This window comes from Humulus lupulus, chromosome X (assembly GCF_963169125.1).
Source record: "Humulus lupulus chromosome X, drHumLupu1.1, whole genome shotgun sequence".
Classification (NCBI taxonomy): Eukaryota; Viridiplantae; Streptophyta; class Magnoliopsida; order Rosales; family Cannabaceae; genus Humulus; species Humulus lupulus.
In genome coordinates this window covers 60,985,297-61,006,921 of record NC_084802.1, presented here as the reverse complement: position 1 = coordinate 61,006,921, position 21,625 = coordinate 60,985,297, and the positions used below count along the sequence as shown (strand labels likewise).

The 21,625-nt window shown below is 35.5% G+C and overlaps 2 protein-coding genes across 2 annotated transcripts; both read left to right on the top strand.

Annotated features, from left to right (window-relative positions):
* Positions 1-930: 930 nt before the first annotated feature.
* Positions 931-8,075, top strand: LOC133805881 (uncharacterized). Its single transcript, XM_062244027.1, has 9 exons — positions 931-1,347; positions 5,250-5,859; positions 5,968-6,105; positions 6,193-7,130; positions 7,212-7,335; positions 7,466-7,570; positions 7,657-7,752; positions 7,842-7,982; positions 8,034-8,075. The coding sequence occupies exons 2-9, from the start codon at positions 5,281-5,283 to the stop codon at positions 8,073-8,075; spliced, it is 2,163 nt and encodes a 720-aa protein (XP_062100011.1). The 5' UTR covers positions 931-1,347; positions 5,250-5,280.
* Positions 8,076-16,931: 8,856 nt separating this feature from the next.
* On the top strand, positions 16,932-19,240 carry LOC133805880 (protein FAR1-RELATED SEQUENCE 5-like). The gene is made up of 2 exons (XM_062244026.1): positions 16,932-17,924; positions 18,056-19,240. The coding sequence occupies exons 1-2, from the start codon at positions 16,932-16,934 to the stop codon at positions 19,238-19,240; spliced, it is 2,178 nt and encodes a 725-aa protein (XP_062100010.1).
* The last annotated feature ends 2,385 nt before the right edge of the window (positions 19,241-21,625 follow it).

Sequence of the window (21,625 nt, the reverse complement as noted above, 5' to 3'; positions counted from 1 at the left end):
CACAAGTATCGCACACAGATAAAGTCGCCCACAAATCGCCCTAAAATACTTAGTTTTTGCCACACATATAACATCACACAAAATCGCAATGACATCGTTCAAATGTCGCATAGTTTCATCCCTAACCTCTGACTTTGGTAGAAATCGCACAAAATCGCAATTTATCGTTCAAAAATCGCAAAAAAATGAAAAACCCAGAAAAAAAAATGCAGAAAACGGAGCATGGTCTACTTTCATTTCAGAACACAAAATGGACAAAATACAACCAACAATGTGCAGATCCATACAACTTACACTAAATATAACAAAAGCCAACAATATTTTGCATAAAAAACACTTACCCGTTGCTTTTGGATGAGAAAAATGAATGTGGAGGTCGGTTGAGTGTGTGGAAGGTTTGGCTGAGGTCGTGGTGGGTGGAGGTCCGGCTGACTGCAAGCCGTGGTGGTTTTTTTTGGTTTGAGAGAGAGAGAGAGCGAGAGAGAAATGAAGGTGACTTTTGGGAAATTTGACAGAGAGAAGATAGAACAGAGAGATGGAGAGGAGGAGAGAGAAGGGAGTTAGAGAAAATGGAGGGAAGTTGAAAAGTGAGGGGTAATTTGGGGAAGAAATTGAAAAAGTAGGATAAATTTCCTCTGTTTATTTTTTGGGTTTAATTTTTTACCTTGTTTAATTTTTTAGCATATGATATCAAATTTCCCTAATATAATGACTTCAAAAGAAAATCATGTAATCATGATATACATATAGCGTACATACGATTTCAAAAATATGTCTCGTATGCTAATCATGAAACCAATAGTGTAGCAGCAGTAACATCAATATAAAATAATTCAAATAAATAATTTTATCAACCCATACCGAAAACAAATATATATGGGACTTTCTTTAGTCCCTCGGTTCATTTTCAGGACTTAGTCCTGTGTTTGATTTTCAGCCTTTAGATTTCTTGTTTTAGAAAATGGATGGTGTGATTTAGTTGTTGGGTTTATTGGGTGTGAAAGTACGGTTATGGCCTTAGGGACCCCTTAGTAACCGGTGACCTTTTCTTTGTGTTTGATCGGTGATTTTTCCCGTTTAGCCATTCTTCTCCTTTGAAAAGCTAAAGTCCCTCCAAAACCAAATCATAAGTTTGGAAGGAAAATTTCCTCTCATTTAGTCCATTAGTCTCCTTGACGAATTCGGGCTAGTTTTTTTTGTTTGGAGTAGTGAGGATTTGGATTGAGTTTGGTAAAATTTGCTACTAATTTGGAGGTGTTTGATTCTACATGCACTGTTGCTTGCGTTGAGTTTGAAGGACCGAGTGGCCAAGCATAAATCCTTGCATCTTTGTGTCGAGTTCTTCGGGTAAGTTCTTATACCACATTTACGTGATAAGTTTTGGGCATTAGCTAATTAGGCAAAAATTATGTTTGGCTTGTTTGAATTATGGGTAATGGTGCACTCGATTATTCAGTGGCCAAGCATATATAATGGTGACCACCTTATGTTTGAATTTTAGTTTGAGAGAAATTATAATAGCAATCATATGATTGTGAAATATAACAATGCGTGATCAAATTGATATTATCAAAGTTTTTAATGCATTTGTTTCATCCAATTCTAAATTCTATTTTTATTTGTATCAGTTTTAAAAGTGCTTGCATATTGTTTGATAAAATGTCTCAGTGAAGAATTTATTCGAAAAGTTATGAATTTCTGATTGCTATATGGTCAATTAAAGATGCAGTTGGCACTCGTCAAATAGGCATATGAATTTAAGTAGAGGGTCTGGAAAAGAATTAAAATAATTTACGGAAATAGACAAGGTAAGAGAATCAGTGTACTGAATAAGAGACTCGTAGAATACTCAAGTAATTTCTGACCTAGCATTGTTATGTTTAACAAGATTATGTTCACAGTTGTCACTAGATGGAAGAGATATAGTCATGGTGTACTATGAATGTGTCATCATTGGAAGGTAATTGATGATAAACTGAAATAGATAACTCTGTGAAAATGAGTACAAAAAATAAAATAAAACACCATTGTGGAAAACTAAGGGCCATGCATCAGGTCCTAATCACAAGAAAAGTAGTTATTGACACTTTATTTTATAATATTGGATGCCACTTGAGATTAGCTCTAGTGGTGTGTGTGAGATTAAGGGGCAGAGTTGAAGTCTGTAAAGATATATGTTATTGAAAAAATGAGAATAAAAAATTGTTAACCTGTTTTCTGTGACCAACCAAAATGTTAGAAGTAACATATAATTGGCTTAATTGGTTTTGGCAACATAACTCACTGGTAGTTTCAGCAGTGATTGAATCATTGATAGTTTACTTTGTCACTTCTTCGATAGCTTTTAGACAAATGTAATTAGTTGACCGAAGTATTATTTTTTTCATGTTAAACAACTGATTTTTGAGGAAAATATAATCAACTAAAATGTGTTTACACCTTACTTATTGTGTTCAAGTTTTTGAGAAATTGGAGTAGATTATATTTATTTGTCAGGGGGTTGTTGTACTGAAATCTATTTTGTCTAATGCACTACCACTCCATTAACATCTTTGTTTAGAAGTATTTAAAATATAAACAAATCTAAATGTTAAAGCATGACAAGTATTGTTGTAGCATGGAGTATATTAATTATAATACAAGGTATAATTTATTCTAATCAAGTAGTTTGGTTTTTTATGTGTGGTGCATTTATAGTTAAACTATGTGATAACTTGAAAGGACTCGGGAGTTCCCAAGAGTTGTTTCATTTTAATTACAGAGATGGCTAGGTTGTTGACGTAAGTGCATAGGAATGTTTACGTAGCGTAATTTTATTTATTTATTTTTTTTATTAGAAGAAAAATATATTCCACTAAAAAATCAACTTACAAAACCCCCTGTACCAGAAACGAATATACAGTTACAGCTTTACAAAAGTTGAATAAAATCAACCATACTCTTCTCAACAGCCTTTAGTTTAATGCTCCTAATATCAAGTAATTTGGCTTTAAGACCCATAAGAATCAAAGAATTCAATTTCAAAACAGTACAAGAATAAGACTCAAAGATACACCAATTCCTATTAGACCAGATGATGTACACTGTAGCAGCAAGAACAACAGCACTAATCCTTTGATGAAGCCCCCTAGGTCTCCCATCCATCCACTTCATCCACTCTGAGTATTTAGGAGGCCACATCAGATGACCCAGCCAAGACCGAACCTGATACAACACCTGCTGAGAGAATGGACAACTAAAAAACAGATGATCATGCGACTCCATATCCAACTCACAAACAGGACATAAGCAAGACTCAATTTGAATATGGCATTTAATCAAGTTGCCTCGAGTAAGAAGGTGACCTAAAAGCACTTGCCAAAGAATAAATATATGCTTAGGAATAGATAGCTTGCACGAAACCACCTTATTATAATGAACCTTCTCTTTGTGAACCAGATGCATATAAAGACTAGAAAGATTCAACTTGCCTTTGGAAACCGAAGGCTTTAATGAATCATGAGAGAAAGGATCTCTCAGCTTAATAAGCTTCCTCCAATACCAACTAACATCAGATTGTAGATTATAAGACCAGAAACTATGCCCTTTGAGATAGATATTAGCTACCCATTTGACCCATAAAGAGTCCTGTTTAGATGAAATAGCCCAAATATATTTGGCCATCAATAAAATATTCCATTTAGATCCTTCTTTAAAACCAATCCCACCCAAACTTTTAGGCAAACACACCTGATCCGATAATGATAAATGCACTCTGCTACGGATGCCTTTAACTCCCCAAAGAAATTTCCTGCATAACCTATCAATCTCCTTAATAACTATTTGAGGGAGCAAAAATATACTCATCCAATAAGTCCTAATACCCAACAAAACAGAATGTATGAGTTGAGATCTTCCTGCAAAAGAAAGATGTCTACTAGACCAAGTATGTAATCTATTTTGGATTTTTTTAAGAATTAAACCACAATCCTCAGCCTTCCATTTAGTTGGTGTTAGACACAATCCCATATATTTAAAGGGAAGGATCCCTCCTAAATATTCAAGCTATCCATGATTTTTTTTCCTTTCATCCAAATGAACACCACCAAAGTAGATGTGAGACTTAGATAAGTTCACTGCAAGACTAGAAACCTGACTGAATTTTTGAAAACCATAATACAGAATCTGAACTGAAATATAGGAACCCTTACAAAAGAGAATGAGATATTATGGGCCAACGATCTTTGCTTAATGAAAGCACCCTGATTCTGATGAGTAAGAAAAGGAAGAAGAGTAGACAATCTCACACACATCATCTTCGAAATACACTTGTATAAGGTGTTACAACAAACTATTGGTCTATAATCTATTGCTGTGGAAGGAGTATCTTTTTTAGGGATAAGGGTAATAATTGATCTGTTAAGGGAATTAGGTAAGCAGCCAGAATAAAGAAAATGCAGCACAGTAGTGGCTATCTCATCCCCCAAATCTTTCCACATATACTTGAAAAAACCCGAACCAAACCCCTCAGGACCAGGACTTTTAACAGCATGAATACTAAACATGGCCATTTTTACATCCTTCTTTGAAAAAGGCCTAATCAAACTAAGTTGCTGGTGTAAACTCAAAATGTTGCCAACCTTAAAACAATCCAGCTGAATCCTAGAAGTAGCAGAGCTAGGACTGCCCAGAAAACCTTTAAAATGGTTAATAAAATGATTAATCACATCATCATAACAATCAACAATCTTGCCATGTTCATCCAAATAAGCAGTGATTCTATTAAAAGCTGACCTCTGTTTTAAAGTAGCATAAAAGTAAGATGTATTGTCATCTCCAAATCGCAACCAAGTAAGTTTGCTCCTTTGCCTAAGAAAACTGTCATGCATCTTTGAATAGTGTTTAAACTCTGAACATGCTACTTGTTCTGCTTGTTGTAACTCTATAGATTGAGGTTGCTGTTGCAGCAAATATTGTGGTTGTTGAAATTTTTTCTTGGCTTCTAAATATCTATCTGTGACATCTCCAACTTTCCTCTTATTAAACTAAATCAACACTAACTTCAATCTGTTTAGTTTCTGAATAATTCCCAGCAGATCAGATCAGAACCCCTTAATACAGCAACTTTTAAGAACAATCTCTCTGAATTCCTCATGTTTTGTCCTCTGTCATTGGTAAATTTTATGATAGGCGAATGGTGTATTTATTTTTATGAGTTTGTAAATCTTAAGTCGTGTTTGACTAATAAATTTTCGTTTTTTATTTGACAGGTTAGTTTGGACTGATTAAAATAATTAAAAAATGGCTGAAGCAAAGAAGTTAGATTATAGATGCTCACCTCGTAGGGTATTTTCTGTTATTTCCAAACTCAATGGGGATCAAAAGGAGGTAGTGAAACAAATGGGATTTGGGGCACTTTTGGGGATGAAAGATTGTGTCGTAAGAAGGAATCTAGTGACATGGTTGTTTTCTCGGTTCAACACCCAGGACGGGTCTTTAGAGGTTCATGGGAAACAATTTAAATTGAACAGTCAAATATTTGGTGCTACAATTGGTGTTAAGGATGGTGTTGAAAATTTATTTCATGGTAGCAAGAAGAAGCATTCGAAAAAGAAGGTTGAAAGCACTGCTGTGCAAGTTCTAGAGGAGAAATTGATAACAGGTCAATCGGCGGACATGTCCTTCATTCGAGACTTCTTGCTCTTTATTGTCTCTGTATTCTTGATGCCTAATACGTCTGTAAATGTTGCTCGTGAAGTGGAGGATCCTATAAAGGCCATAAATGACATTGCAGCGGTTTGTCGTGTTAACTGGGCATCACTGTCGTACAATTATCTATGGAAGGCCCTTCGACGGCATCAGAAAAACGAAGGCATGTTTGTCGGAGGATGCATATATTTTTTACACGTACATGTTCTTTACACTTAGCAATTGTAATTGTTTTATGAGACACCATCGTATAACAATTTATGTGTGTGCATGTTGTAGTTATTTTACTGTCATCACGTTGTTTGGAAGGAAGGATATGTTGATAGATCCCTCTGCCCTTTAAATGTGTGGTCTGACGATGATTTCAAGGCTATACTGGATTGGGTACAGGAGCATGGGGGGTTTGAATCAAATAAAGTAAGTATATGATTATGTAAATAATTATTTCTTGTTTTCGAAATATTTTGTTTGGTTGAATTAATAAAATTTTCCCATGTTTTTCAGATTCCAATGATAGAGTTGCAGGACGGTGCTGCAGCATCGAAGATGCCTGCCACGCTCGCCTCTTTGTGTGATAAGGTTGAATCGATTGAGAACAAAATGATTGAAAAGGAAATAGAAATGGTAAAATTTCATGAGGATTTGAAGTTGCAAATGGCCAAGGAATTCAAACGATTACGTAGGAGTTTGAGCGGCGGAATTAGTTCAAGGGTGCGTGGTGGTGGTGTTCCCAAGTATAGTAAGGGAGAGGAGCCTCGGGATTCAGCCATATTAATTAATGACCCTATCCTAGCAAACATGCAAATGGATGAGAATAGGATATTGGAGAAGCTTTCGATTAGGAATGACCCAATGTTGTTGGAGTGCGGTATAGGATTTCGGAATGAACCTTCTTATGGAAACTACTCACCCTCCTTCAACGAAAGCAACCTGGGGGAAGTGAAGCATGACTTCATTAATTTTGAATTAACATTTTCACCACAGAAGGAGTTGTTCAATGAGGTCCCAGCAAACACTGACCCAAATTCTTTTTCCTATGAACCATCTAATTCAGAGAATGGGAAGACCATGGTTGAAATGGACAAAGATTTCAACGAATCTCTTGCTAAAGTTAGACCTCCTGAGAAAGAAAAGAAGGAGGTGGAGAAAGGGAAGGAGAAGGATATTGTGGATGAAGTCACGACTCATGAACCTAGTATCCCGGGGATTACGGTTGATCATGTTGTACATGAAATAGAGGAAGATGATAATGAGAAGATCGATCCTCCCACTCTAAGGAGAGAGAAGGAGCTCTACAAATTGGACAACTTGTTTCAGAATATGACTCACACATACAATGAAAGAAATTACTACCAAATTGGAGCATTCAAATTGCGGAGGCCCTTGCCCCTGGCGAGTTTCGAAATCGCACTTTTCATTTTTGACTTCAGTTTGTCTTTGACGTATGTGATACTTTCCCATCTTAAATCAACCATTTTTTATGTCTGACAGAATTTCTACATTGGTAATATTGATGTTGTTAGGTTTACTTTTTTTACATTTTTCAACCCCGTAATTTTCAGTGAGGTGTTGGTAGTAAATCCAATGGCAAAGTTGGAACGTTGGTACTTTAGGAGCCTTAGGCCTGAAGCTCATGTGGGCATGAAGGTAAGTACCCATTTTGTACATAGTTCACTTTTATTAGGATGCCGAAAGTATCTTATGAAGGGTTACGCCTTACATTTGTTGGATAAGGTGGGTTTGGATAAATGGCTTTATACTTAATTATGTTTTGCAGATTATTGATGCTTTTGCTCATGTACTACGATTTACACATAAAGAGAAGTGTGACAAAATGGAGGATATGAGAACTCTAATTTTGCCCACCTTTCATCCCAATTTGGTAAGTTGTAACGTATGTTTGATTGCCTCAGTTGAACATTGATAACGTAGTTAGTAGTTGCTCATTTTCTATTAATCTAATAATAGGAAAGTGGTCATGGTCGGAACTTTTGGGAGACAGGGGATTTTGGTTTTCTTGGTGTACCTGTCGATGTTACTTTGGTTCTAAATAATGCCGAAAAGGTATTCCAAGCCTTCCTTATGCAAGTTATTTATTTTCTTTGAATAATTCACTTATCTAATCATCTGTTTTTGGGTATGAGTTAACTTAGATCCTAGTGCCTATGAAGGACATCGAATACAATCACTGGATACTGGCTGTATTGGACATTAAGAGTTCCTCTGCATCGTATTGGGACTCCATGTCCACTGCACGCGCAAAAAGGCACAGGATACATATGCTTAGCACACTGGTATGCGTGTCTTGTCAATTTAATATTATTGATGTTAAATAATGGATAAAGTATATGTACTATTTAATTCTTATTACAGTTGAAGAAGCTTGATAAGTTGCTGTTGAGGACGATGGATGACGTGCATTCTGGCCAACCTGTTTTTGAAGTTTTCAATATAGTGCCTGCCGGAAAACTCCCGCAACAGGACAATGGACATGATTGTGGTATTTTTGTCATGAGGTTTATGGAGTACATTGCATCCGGACAATCTCCTCCCTCGACCTATGTAGGTGTCTTGACCTTATATTTTAATTTTTGGTTAAACAACCTATGCACTGTGTTTAGAATACCACGTTACTTTCTTAAATGTATGCTTGCCTGCTTCTACTTTGCAGATAGTCGACCATAATGAGAGATTCCGATTTGCAATTGATATTGTCTTATCAGAATCCAATGGCCTATTTTGGGATGTGATGCATGATGCAACCGCTTATTATGGAGTTTGTTCAAGCAAAGGTGGTGAATCATCAACCTTAAAAGAAGGTAAGTGACTTCCCCCAAGACGTGATGCTTCGCCTCCAACGCTTTCAACAAAAAAGTCTAGACAGCAACACTGGTCGAAGCGCGGAATGAGAAAAAAGAGGAAGTCAATGAACTAAACTTGTATTTACATATTTTGTCTTCATACTACCATGCCATGCTTAGACCAATTAGCTATTACACTATTAATTTCTTTGTGACTATACAATAGTTGGGCATGCATGCTTCTCACATTAATGTGTGTTATGTGGTTTATTTTTTGATTATTCACTCTTAAATAGGAAGGCATTATTGGGACATATAATGCGAGTATCCATCAACCATATTAGTAAAAACCCGATCTCTGTTATGTGTACTGCTCAAAAATGCAAAACATAATCCTGTCCTTTATATTTGCTGGAAAGATGGTCATGTACTTGAACTGTCAATTTTCACACTCTATTTCTCGTTTTACGTGAACTTGCACTTTTCTTACGTAGCGTATCACATATATTACGTTAGTGCGAACACTTAATAGGAGCTCAGTACATTCATTTGCACTCTCTCACTACTTTAACTGAATTGCGAACACGCTCAATTTTCTAAGAGGTTTCTATACATTAGAATAGATAAATTGTATAGATTTTAACACCCGAAATCGGTGAGGACCACGAAAATAGCCTGGCTTAAATGTTAAGAGTTCAGGAAACTAGCTTTTGCAGATGCAGGCTCCAAAATTAAAGTGGTAATTGATACAACCTGATTCCTAGTCTTCATTGTTCATATTTCTAATCATTTGGTTTGTATAATTACTCCAATTCATGTTTTTTCCTTATTTCGTACCAATAATGGAACTAATTTACATATATGTTGAATGTGTAGTGCATCCACTTGCTTTGAGGACTACTTGCTGGGAATTTGAAATTGTTGTGGAGGTAAAGGTAGGCTCCAACATTCCAAAAAATACCTTGCTTGTAATTTTACTTAAATGCACTATTGCAACCATATTAAATATGGTTTGTGGTATATATCCTTCTGTATGTTGTACTGATGTTTTTGTAATATTACATAATTCTTGGGGAAACAGGTGGGTTGACTTGTACATAGCAGAGATTTAAGTTAGCTACAAAATAATTTGGCTCTTTTTTTTTTTAGTTTATAAATTTTTTTATTGTTACAGAACCAGAGATTACTAAGAGAATCTGACATTAGGAGAGTGAATAAGGAGGAAGTACTTCAACAAGGATATTTTGAACGTTCTTCCATGATATACGTTAACGGTTAATAGGCTCTGGCAACATAATGATTGCTTCAAGTTCATGAGTATGGTTGTCAACTAAAATTAATGACATTTGTTGCTTATGTTATACTACTGTTTCTTTCAAAAAATCAAATTGTATCATGTAAATATTAAAATTCTTTACTAAAAAGGGGAGTACTTGAATGAATCATTAATTGAATGAATGTATTAATTTTGAATTTTATACATCTTCTTCCCTAGCAGAACACAGATACATTCATTGACTAATTATTTTTTCTTTAAATATTGTGAATCTCTATTTTCTTTGAAATGTAAACTTATTGTTTACAGTGTTATTGAAAAAAATATTAAAGAGTAAACTCATTGTTTACAGTTTACAAGAAACCAATATTTGCCTATGCAATTGTGTTAAACTAAAAGCTTGACGGTTAATCTTAATTTTAACAATTTACTTGAAAAAATACTTAATACCTTGTTTATGTATTTTTTGTTTTACGATTTCGGTTGGAAAATTTCTAAAATAGTAAACTCATTGTTTACAAATTTGTTAAAACTGATGATTAAAGACTAACTAGTTTGTGAACTTTGTGATTAAACGAAAAACAACATGTTTTTCTTTCTTTATCAAGTTAGTAATGAGGGTAGTTTTTGAATTGTCTCTTCAAAAATTAAGATTTATTTGAAAAAGGGTACACATGTTTAATCAATGTGTCAAATGGGTATTCCTGGCCATTTCTGTAAATGGTGTATGCGCCACGAGAAAAGCTGAATTACATAAAAACTATAATACCCAAATGTGGGAAAGTGATGATCTTTAAGAGTTGGTGAAGATGCAGTTAAAATATGGATTTTTGGGTTTATACGGCCGACGCTCAATTTCAATGAATAGCACAAAAAATAAATTACAAAAAAAATTATTTTTTAAAGACCACCATCATTGAGGTCGTGTGTATGAGGTAACATGATATACAAAAACCATTGAAGTCAACTTTTTTAGTAAAAACGGAACAGGTAAAACATAGCCTTCGTACAAGATATTGGCCATTATTACAATATTTGTTTCTTTTATTCTGACATATCTTAGAAGAGCATGAGCTTAATAATACTACATCCACCCACCCTAAAAATAGACTCACCTTTCCTTCTTATGGGGTAATGTAAAGAACAGTTCACATTATGGGGCTCCCGAAATTGTCCTGTCCTATCAATATACTAGTAAACAGATACACTCAATTTCATTTCGATAGTGAAAGTAAAATATTTTCAAAGTTAATGTCAAAAAAAGTGTGATGAGTCCATAAATAACAAAGGAAAATAAAATTTAATTAAATATAATTTAGAAGGCCAACTTACAAACAAACATTTTAAAAAAATGTCAGCAACTTTGGAAATAACAAAGGTTACGAAAGATTAAAAATCGTAACTAACATTTACTTTAAGGAAACAATGAACATAACAAGTAATAGATTAAGCTACTAACTCAGGTACTGGTCATCCTCTTCCACCTCAAATTGGAGAGTTCACGACCCACAATATTATTCAATCTCTCATCTAGGTATTCTTGGTACCTAGTAATTGACTCTGTTTTAAGTTGCAGCACTGCTTCGGAAAGCCGTTCATAATCTTCCATCCACTCGTCCTTCGAGTACGAAGCATCCCGTGTCATTTCTTGTAAATTATTTGACTTCTCGGCAAGCTCTGCCTCTAGCCGCAGTATCTTCTCCTTCATTATTATGTTTCGTTCCTCCAAAACACGTTTTTCCCTATCAATATTTGAAATGTGGTACTCCTTCTCCCCTAATGTAGTCAGGAGATCGTTAATGTAATCGACCGGATCTGCTGGGAGTGTTGTTATTTTATAGAAACTGAATTGTTCCCAATCTGGGGGGTCTGGTTGTCGTGGTGGGAGGTCATGTAGAAACTCTAAATTGCAGGAATTGATTGAAGAATTTGAATCCATGACCGAGTGCCCTTTGAAAAATTTAGTTTCAATAACTCAATATAGTCCCACCGCAGTATATCAAGAGAGATAATGGTAGAGTACAGTGTAAATGACAACCCACTATCCTGTATTTTCGGTTTATGTTGATCGGTACAAGCTAATGAAAGCCTAATGAAAGTGATATAACGTGGGCCCATGACCACCAAATGTGATCCATAGTAAAATTGTGCACGCAACCTTTGGAAACACGCTAAAATCAGAAACACAAATAGATAGTCAAACGTGTGGGGCCCTATATAATGATTTGTACTTGTGTGTGGATCCAATATTACTCCTGTACATTCTATTTACACTCTATTTACACGATACTAAAACATGAGAGTATGGCCATCATATATACGGAGATTTTATTTTAAATTGAAAATAATCTATGAATTATAAGTTGATATTAAGTATGGCCCACTAATAAAAGGTTTCTGATATACATGAAAAAAAACGTGAAAATGGAAGTCAATTCCGTCTCCTTTCTTATTTTTCTCATGTACTGTGCTCCAAATAACTTCCCACGTAATAGCACTCGCAACTCACGTGACCATGACGTGCTGAAACGCAAATTCTAATTCTTCCCACGTAATATGTGACTGCTTCCTTATGTTTCTAATAATGGCATACTTTATGTAATTTTGACTGATGTGCAACCCTATTTTTGATAAGTGACAGTGCATTAACAACTCCACCATTTACAGAGGAATGTGTTTTCTATATGTATATATATATGTGTGTAGGGATCGTGTTGACCTCAATTAAATCTCCACCACCCTACTTGTATACTTGGATATCCTCTTTTTCTCTCTAAAATGGACTCCACACCTTTGCCAATGAATAACATCGTTAACTTCCCGTCGTTTGATGACAATCATCTTGAGCAAATGCAATACATTAACCGAATTGTGCATGACAACGTCAGGCTGGCCACTGAACGGAACGAATGGGAGAGGAGATACAATGCGTCCAACATCCAGAACACTCTCCTTAAGTCTGACCTACACTCCATCAAGATGGTGGTATTAGAGCTGAAAGAGAAGTCGGTTGCAACAGAGATGGCCTGGAGAAAGGAAATGGAATTTGTGGCAGCCGCGATCGATGAGCTCCGGAGTGGCTATATCAACATGTACCCACTATACGTCCAAACTCAGAAGCCACCTAATCAATAGATATCTATTTAGTTATATCTACTCAGTTTGGTCTACACTTACTATAAATGGAATTACTGAATATGTATCTTTTCAAGTTTTAATGGATTTACAAGTCACTTTGCTGTAAAACGGTCTTTTGGATCGTACTTTTGGAAACTCTTCTCTTTTGTGTACCCCCTACTATGATGTCTAGGCGGGTTTTATCAATGTGTAAGGGGCCCTTGCATGTGTAATGCAAACTATCCTCTATGTATATATTAAATGTTATGGTTTTAGTTTTAACAAGTCTTCTCCAGCTTACTTCGTATGTATTGTGTAACACCGAGTAATACCCTTTATGGCCGATTACTCCTAGTGTTTCTCAATTCCTATGGCTTCTAAATGAAGGTTCATTACTAGATGGCATCTACCATTAAACAAAACTATGTACTACCATTTACACATTCAAGAATAAAAATCTATATTTGTCATGTAAGAGGCCCAACAATTGTCACCATTCCCATTTCAACCCAACAAAGAGGATTCATGTAAGTCAATCACTACACTTAACCTTTGTAATATATTAATTCATTTTACATCGGGTAAGTAACCATTTGCTAACATGTATTTTTCCAGAGTATCATGTTGGTACAAATAATGTTCATTTGGTACAATTGAGATATTTGGTACCCTGTATTTTTAAAATGTACATATTTAGTACCATAAACTAAAATTTAATTAATAAGTTTTTACCAATTTAATCAAATTACAATAAATTTAATCATACGAGCTACAAATTATAAATAACTGCTGACAATCTGGTGTTAATGGCAAAATTTTATCAATTAGGATACCAAATATTTATGTTTTCAAAATACGGGTATCATATGAGTATTATTGCAAATATAATACCGAACGATATTTTGAAGAAAAAAAAAAAAGAACCAGATGAGTAAATTCCCTTTTACATCTACCACCCCATATTTTTAATGCATTTACTGTGATGTCACCTTCTATTGATTGTTTGAGCGTTTATTAATTAACAAATTATAATTATGGAATAACATGAATGTTTGTTCATTTAATGTATGGATGAAATGACACACCATTTACCACCAGGTGTAAGGAGAACGATAATTAATGTAAGGCACAGTTGCGACAACAAACCAGAACCACCACATTAAATGGCTCATTCAATAGCAGTATATATATGAGCCATTCACATGTTTTTTGTGAACCAAACTGATGTTATGCCTCTCTTCGCCCTTGGATGGCAAGATCTACATCTAGTATCATAGAAAGTCACAAAGTCAACCAACGCTTACTTGTTAGTATATAGTTTATGAGCTACTGAAAGAGGTAATTTTTATGTCATGCTCATCTAAACAAATTTACGAGAAGATATACTTACTCTATATGATTTGTAGTGTTCATTTGTTTTTAGGTGCCAATTTTCACTGATGGCTTCATTATTTTCTGCACCACTCGTAATGTTCAACTAACACTCCTTATTAAGGTATACGAGCTGTAATAAAATCAATAAATTCATTCCCATGTTATATGTACATTTTCTATAATTGATCCCGCCATTTCAGAATAAAATGAAAGATATTGCCTTAATTAATTTGCCTATTAATAAAGTTGTATAGGATCTTCTTTGGGGCGGATTGTCAGGGGAATATTGTGTCCTTTGATTTATCTACCCGTAATTGAGCAGGTGGAAGAGTAAGAAGGGATGCAAGTGTTCAGATAGCATTGGGCCACAATAACTTAAAGGTACCACTGACCCTTACTGTTCATTTAATTTGCTTGAAACATGGAAGATGTAAGCCACTTCCATTTGTAATCACGAAACCATCGTTTTGTTAAGGGTTTTGTTTCACTGTTACACATTATCGTTAAGGTTGAATATAGCATCCTTAACCAACAAATTTTTTGGCGGGAACCAGTTTTGAGAATGAACAACCCCAGCCTCCCAGTATATATAACACTCTCGGTTAGTGAAACCCGCCACCCCCAATCCCTCGCCTTGTACCCTAGTTTTTTGCACTGAACCATTAAAAAACCATGGTATCTTCTAACTTATGCGTCAATCTATTCCCAAAGGAGGTCGTAGTTAAAAAAGAGCCTGAATCACCAACCCATCAATTCCCAATTCCTTTCCATGTTGAGTCCACTCCCCCAACACCACCGTCCACTAAGAACACTGAAATGACAACCCACTCCGCTCCTTCCTCGGTTAACAGGTCAGCGACGATGTCGCCGAGTGATAATGGTAGTAAGAAACCAAAGACTAAGCCTGGTTTCCGTGGTAAGTGCAAAAACTGTATGAAAAAAGATCTTAAAATTGAGAAGCTTTCAACTTTCAAAAACCTTGCTGCTAAGAAAGCTTCAACTTTAAGGGTTAATTCAATGGACATTAAGTCTTTCCTTTTCCAACAGCGCCAGATTATAGATCATCTAGGAACTATGGTTAAGCATCAAGAGACCATTAGCAGTGAGTTGTGTGTCGAAGCTAACGACTCAGGAATTAGGACGGAGATCATAGTGCTTGACTGATATTTCACATTATGATGCTTTTGGTTATAAGATCCAGTTGCATTATGACCTCACTATGTTAAATTTCATGTCATCAAGTGTCTTGCAAATGCATTATTGTTTTTTATATTACGTACGCACTCGTATTAGGTACTAAATTTACCTAAAACACTATTTTGGGTAATCCAAGTACCTTTTATTAGTAAGATAGTTGCAATGCTTTGTAGTAGGTGATATATCCTTATTAAGGCTATCTGTATGTTATGTACTTGATGTCATTCACCTTTTAAATTAATCTTACTTCGTACAGAAATATTAGTTTGATGAAAGTCCAAAGTAATATCGCATAAAAATTACACACCCAAAGTATTTGCACTCTGATTTACATTTTTTGTAAACTATGACCATTTATGTATAAGATTTCATATGGTTAATTTATTACGAAATCAGAAAGATCACCTTGGGCACCAAAAAATTGGTAATTTATCTCCCAATTTTTTATTGCATATAGTGTAATAGAAACCCATATGACATAAGAAATAAGAATATGTATAAGCCTTGTACATAAGACCAAATATACAGTTGCTAACCTGAAAAAAAGAACCAAATAATAATTCACATGCATTCATGCTGTAGTCACCCATCCTCTTTATACATAGGTGTCGTTTGTTAACACTTGTTATTTAATTAATTAAAAATGTAACAATTAAATAAAAATTATGTTTGGTAACTCTTTTTTAATTTATTAAATTTTAATTAAAATTTATTAAATGTTGATAAAATTATTATTTTACTTTCAAAATTCGTTTAAATAGTTTATAATATTTCTTAATTTTTTCTTCCATTATTCAAATCAACACCTAGTATTGTTAAAAATATATATATATATAAGTTACGTGTTTACTATTTTTTGTTTTTAAAAACAGCAAACAAAAATAGTTACCGATCATCTTTCTATTTGTTAAAAATAAAGAAATAAAAAAAAATTAATATTTATATTTTTGTGTTTAATAAATTTAAAAAATAATTTTTTTACCAAACAGGCCCATAGGAAGTAGAAGATGTGAACATTATCCGTAGTTTTGCTCTTTTTATTTCCCACTAAACTGAAAAGTGAAAAGTGTAGGAGGGAAACACCAACATTTTACCCAAGAAGTAACACTGTCCAATATAAGTTACCGGGCCGATGTACATTTTAAGATCACAGATATAAAATTTTCCATTTTTCCTAATTTAAAAGAACCCTAATTAAGAATTTCAATATAGAAATTGAAATATATTATATCACGTTTTGGCAAGTCGAAGATTAATTTAATAAAAGTCCTTTTACTAAAAAAAATTAAGTTTTTAACAACAACATCTCACAAATTTTTAAAAACAGTAGAGGGGAGATATCCTAAATTTCAATATTTAACGCCCCGAAATCTATTAAATCACGACTTTCATATTACTGAAATATTTTTTCTACTTTCCTCGGCACTTACCAAGTTGTAGTGTATTCAGGGATTTAATATCAAGAAAACACGGAAAATATGGAAAGTGGCATCTGTACAGTACCGGGCCAAGTTAAATTTTTCAATAAAGATCCACAAGAACTATCAAAAGAAGACATCGTACATCAACACCTTAATACCCTTCAAGAATGGGAAGATTTTTATTACACGTACTCCCAATGGATGGGGTTTAGTATTAGAAAAGAAGATGTTCGCCGCGAGAAGGCCGATAACTCAGAGTGGCAAAGAAAATGGGTTTGCTCGAAACAGGGCTTCAGAAGAGAGAAGTGGAAAAACCTAACTAACCGAAAGAAAACACCCAGAGCCATTACCAGGACAGGTTGTCTCGCAGTACTCCGAGTAAACTTGGATAGGTCGGATAACACATGGGTGGCGAAAGACTTTAACCCAGTTCATAATCATGACCTAGCTGCAAAGACAGAGCTACATTTCCTGCGATCCAACCGAGCTATACCAGAATGTATAGGTGCACAGGTCATTTCAATGAGACGATCGGGCATACGCACTTGCCATATATTAAATCATCTAGCACGAGAAAGGGGAGGACGTGAGTATCTTCCATTCATGAAAAAGGATCTTTATAATTGGATTGGTCGCCAAAGACGACAAGAAGCAGAAGAAGGGGAAACAGACGCTGAAGGTGCACTCGGTTACCTAGAATGTCTCGGTTTGCGTGACCCTGATTTCTATGAAACACACACAATTGACAAGGACTTCATATTGGCAGACCTGTTCTGGGCCGATGGAAATTGTCGTAGAGATTACAATTTGTTCGGCGAAATCATGGCTTTTGACACGACATATAGGAAAAATGCATACAACAAACCATTACTAATCTTCGTCGGGGTGAACCATCATTTCAGAACAATTGTTTTTGCAGTTGCATTGTTATACGATGAGACGGAGGAGACATACATATGGGTTTTACAAGAATTCTTAGAGTGCATGAAAAACAAGGCACCGCATGTTATTGTCACCGACGGAGACCACGCTATGGCAAACGCAATAAAGGTAGTCATGCCGCAGTCAGTCCACCGTTTGTGTGCGTGGCACCTTCAGGCCAACTTAACCAGCATGCACCTCACCCACTTTTCAAGGCAAAATTCAACGAGCTCCTTTATCAATATTGTACCGAGGAACAGTTTGAGGATACTTGGAACAATATGGTCTCAGAATTCCATCTTCAAGAAAGTCGCTGGGCAAAAACAACTTACGCCAACCGTAAAAGTTGGGCTGAGTGTTTCCTTCGTGGAAACTTCTTCGCGGGTCTTACAACCACCCAAAGGTCCGAGTCAATCAATTCCTACCTATCGCACTTCCTAACGAGCAAACTTAAGCTTAGGGATCTTGTCGGCCAAGTTGATGCAGCCATACAGAACATTCGCCACACCAAAAGGGAGGATGACTTCATCAGTAACCACACTTTGCCCAGTATACCAACAAACGTCCTCCACCAGTACTACCAACAAGTTGCCTCCATTCTTACAAGGACCATGTACGAAAAGGTGGCAGAGCAAATCAGTAGTGCTCTTTCATACTCAGTTGACTCCGCAGATGTAACAGTTAACAGTCGGTCGTACTACTTGACACGTTTCCCAAAAGGACTAGTACGGATTCAAGTGAACTACGACACTGACCATGGACACATCAATTGTACATGTATGATGTTCGAGTCCGATGGAATTCCATGTCGTCATATATTCGCTGTTATGAAGCACTTGAACATACCTTGCATTCCAGACTTTCTGTTTAAGGCTAGATGGAGGAAGGATGCTAAGAGCTCGGTTGAATTGAATGGTTTCCCCCATTCTAGGGTGCCCACTGATGTGTTGGTATGTACAAGATGGGGATCATTAACATCACGGTTCAATGCAATGGGATACTTTGCGACCAAGCAAAGCGACACTTACGAAGAGGCCATGAATGAGATGTCTCGGTTGGAGGAGAAATTTAAGTCAATGTGCTTCCAATTTTGTAATCAATCCGGTGACGCAAACATTGAGCAAAATGAGAACCACTCCCACCCATCTAACAGAGGGATCCGAGATCCAGCTTTAATTTGGACTAAGGGGAGGGAACCTAATAAAAAGTCAAAAGGAAAGGAGAAGGAGCATGATAACAAGGTGGCTAACAAGAGAAGATGCAGAAACTGCAACGAGTTAGGGCACAACAAGGCAACTTGCAAAGTTCAACCTCAAATTCAAATGACTCAACAATTTCAACCATTTTCTAAGTTTCCATCCACAGAAGCAAGTGTATGTTGTGGCTTCATCCAGCCTGGAGAAAGCAATGACGATGGCAATAATGACACATCTACACCATGGTAAAATAACATTTCTGCGAGTGGCGATATTCCTCTAAATGAAAGTACGATAGCCGGTAGTCATAGTTTTGCGACGCATGGGTGAGTAGAATATATATATGTTTTAAATTACTTTGTTGTTTGTGTTAATAAGCTATATTAGGTTATGAATTTCACCCATGATTTCATATCGTACTTCTTAAAGCTGAAGAAATGAAATAATTAAAATTTTGAATATTTCAATTATTATGAACTCATGGAGTATTATTTCATATTAAAGATCTTATTTAATCATTATAATTGTAATTATTTAAAAAGTATAGAGTCCAAGAACTTTACTTAGCTAGTTAGATAGTAGCACCAATAGTAATAGTTGTAGTATTTTTATGACTGTGGATTTTGGTTCAGTTTTGGATTTAGCTGGACACTCGTGGTAACACTTGTACATTTTCTAAGTTTAACCTATAGTTTTAGAATATTAATTTTAACCTAGGTTTGATTAATATGACTTGTTTACTTTACAAGCCCCAAGTAGTAACGGCCATTATAGTATATATGACATATATGATATGCTTATAGTATATGTTATGGTATGTTTTTAGCCTATGATATAATTTTATGTATATGATTTATGTTGTTAGATTTTTCTTCCTGAGCATTAGGCTCATTCCTTTATGTTTATATGTCCAGAAAAATAGCTTTGGTGGCGGAAAGGTTCTTGGCAGCTTAGGGGTTATGTATTGAGGCGGGATGGAATCGGTGGATTGAGCGTTTCGGTTCGATGATGAAGTCGCTTCTTAGTATTTTAGAAATTATGCTTTATATGCATTTTCCGTACTTTATTTTGTAATCCATTTACTTAAAGTTATGATATGTTTTTATTTTAAAAACAATGGGATCCCATATCCTACTTTAAATTTTATATAGTTTAACATTTCCTTTTTAGTTTTAAATAAAGTTATGATGTTTTTATATGTAAGTGTAGGGTAGTGGGTCATTACAAAAAGCATTAGTGCTTTCCTTTCCAATTTATATTATAACCCAATTTCGAAGGATAATTAAATATACCGAGAAATGGATTCAATTTTTGTAACTCCTCATTTGTATCACCGAAAGGCATATATTTGGTTTATGTAGTCAATAAGGGGACGATGTTGTATGTAACTGGGAAAATGTAAAAAATAAGATCCATGTATGACCGATCTGTAGAACAACACTTTTTAACAATGTAGTTGTGAATCCTTCAGTTGGCAGGGGTTCATAAAAAAAAAATTGTACCTGCATATATATATGGTCGTAATTGGGGGATGGGAGGTGTTGTTTGAGTATGGCAACAACCAACTTTACTTAGACTAGATGAACCTACTCTCTAGATAGGTGCACTGTCATGTGGTACTCTAACAATTTCTTCATGATGGGAAGGCTGTCCCACTAAGTGTCCGCAAGTGTAACTCTCACATTCATTTACAGTAATACTAGTGAACATAATTCCATAATAAGTTATTAATTATCATAAGTACTACAAATGCATATTATGAAAGTTTAGTCAAATAATCTGACAAACAAGGCATTGTGACATACACCACCTCAAGAAACTAACAACCCAAACCTAATTGAACAACACTTACAAACTAACAAACCGGATATACTCGGTGAAACTAATGCAATGCAACACCCACTTAGACTAACTTAGACAAGGATAGTATCATAAAGTTTTGAAGTTACTAACAATGGAGTTGTTCATCCTCTTCTACCTTCCTTTTGCAAACGGACGCCGACCCTGTTGTGCACTTTTTCATCTAGATATTGTTGGTATCTAGTCAATGCCTCAGACTTAAGTTCGTCCACTACTTCGGACAACCTTTGGTAGTCGTCCTTGGAAGCAATCCTTCTCAATCCTTCTAATTCGTTGCACCGTTCAACAATTTCCGCCTCCAACTCCAATATCTTCGCTTCCATTGACTTGTTACGTTCCTCCAACATACCTTTTTCAAAATTTATTTGTCAAATCAAGAACTTCTTCTCCTCCAATTTATCCTTTAGATCATTAATGTACTCTAAAGGGTGTGGGGGGAGGGTTGTTATTCTACAGTGTGTGAACTCTTCCAGTTCCGGGCGGATGTTTTCTTGACGGGCGACCTCGGGGAAAACCTCTCGATTGCATGAGTCGAATGAGGAGCCGGAATCCATAGTAGATGGTTGGTCGTAAATAAATGGGAGTTTATAGTGTTCCATACATATGCACACTAATAACATAGTCCAAACAAGAGCATAGGACATGGATGGTGTACTCTAGAAGTCATTGAGAGGTGTAGGTATGCCTAAGTGCCATAGGCGTTATGACACAAATTTTAAGTGGGACCAATACGAGGCCACACTATCATTTCTTATAGTACATTCCTGCAGCAGT

What these genes read in the sequence shown, in the direction of transcription:
- LOC133805881 (XM_062244027.1), top strand. Translation starts at nt 5,281, where the DNA reads ATGGCTGAAGCAAAGAAGTTAGATTATAGATGCTCACCTCGTAGGGTA. An exon ending in GACTTCAGTTTGTCTTTGAC is followed by an intron (nt 7,131 to 7,211) that starts GTATGTGATACT and finishes TGATGTTGTTAG; the next exon opens with GTTTACTTTTTTTACATTTT. An exon ending in AAGCTCATGTGGGCATGAAG is followed by an intron (nt 7,336 to 7,465) that starts GTAAGTACCCAT and finishes TATGTTTTGCAG; the next exon opens with ATTATTGATGCTTTTGCTCA.
- LOC133805880 (XM_062244026.1), top strand. Translation starts at nt 16,932, where the DNA reads ATGGAAAGTGGCATCTGTACAGTACCGGGCCAAGTTAAATTTTTCAAT. An exon ending in CTATGGCAAACGCAATAAAG is followed by an intron (nt 17,925 to 18,055) that starts GTAGTCATGCCG and finishes ACCGAGGAACAG; the next exon opens with TTTGAGGATACTTGGAACAA.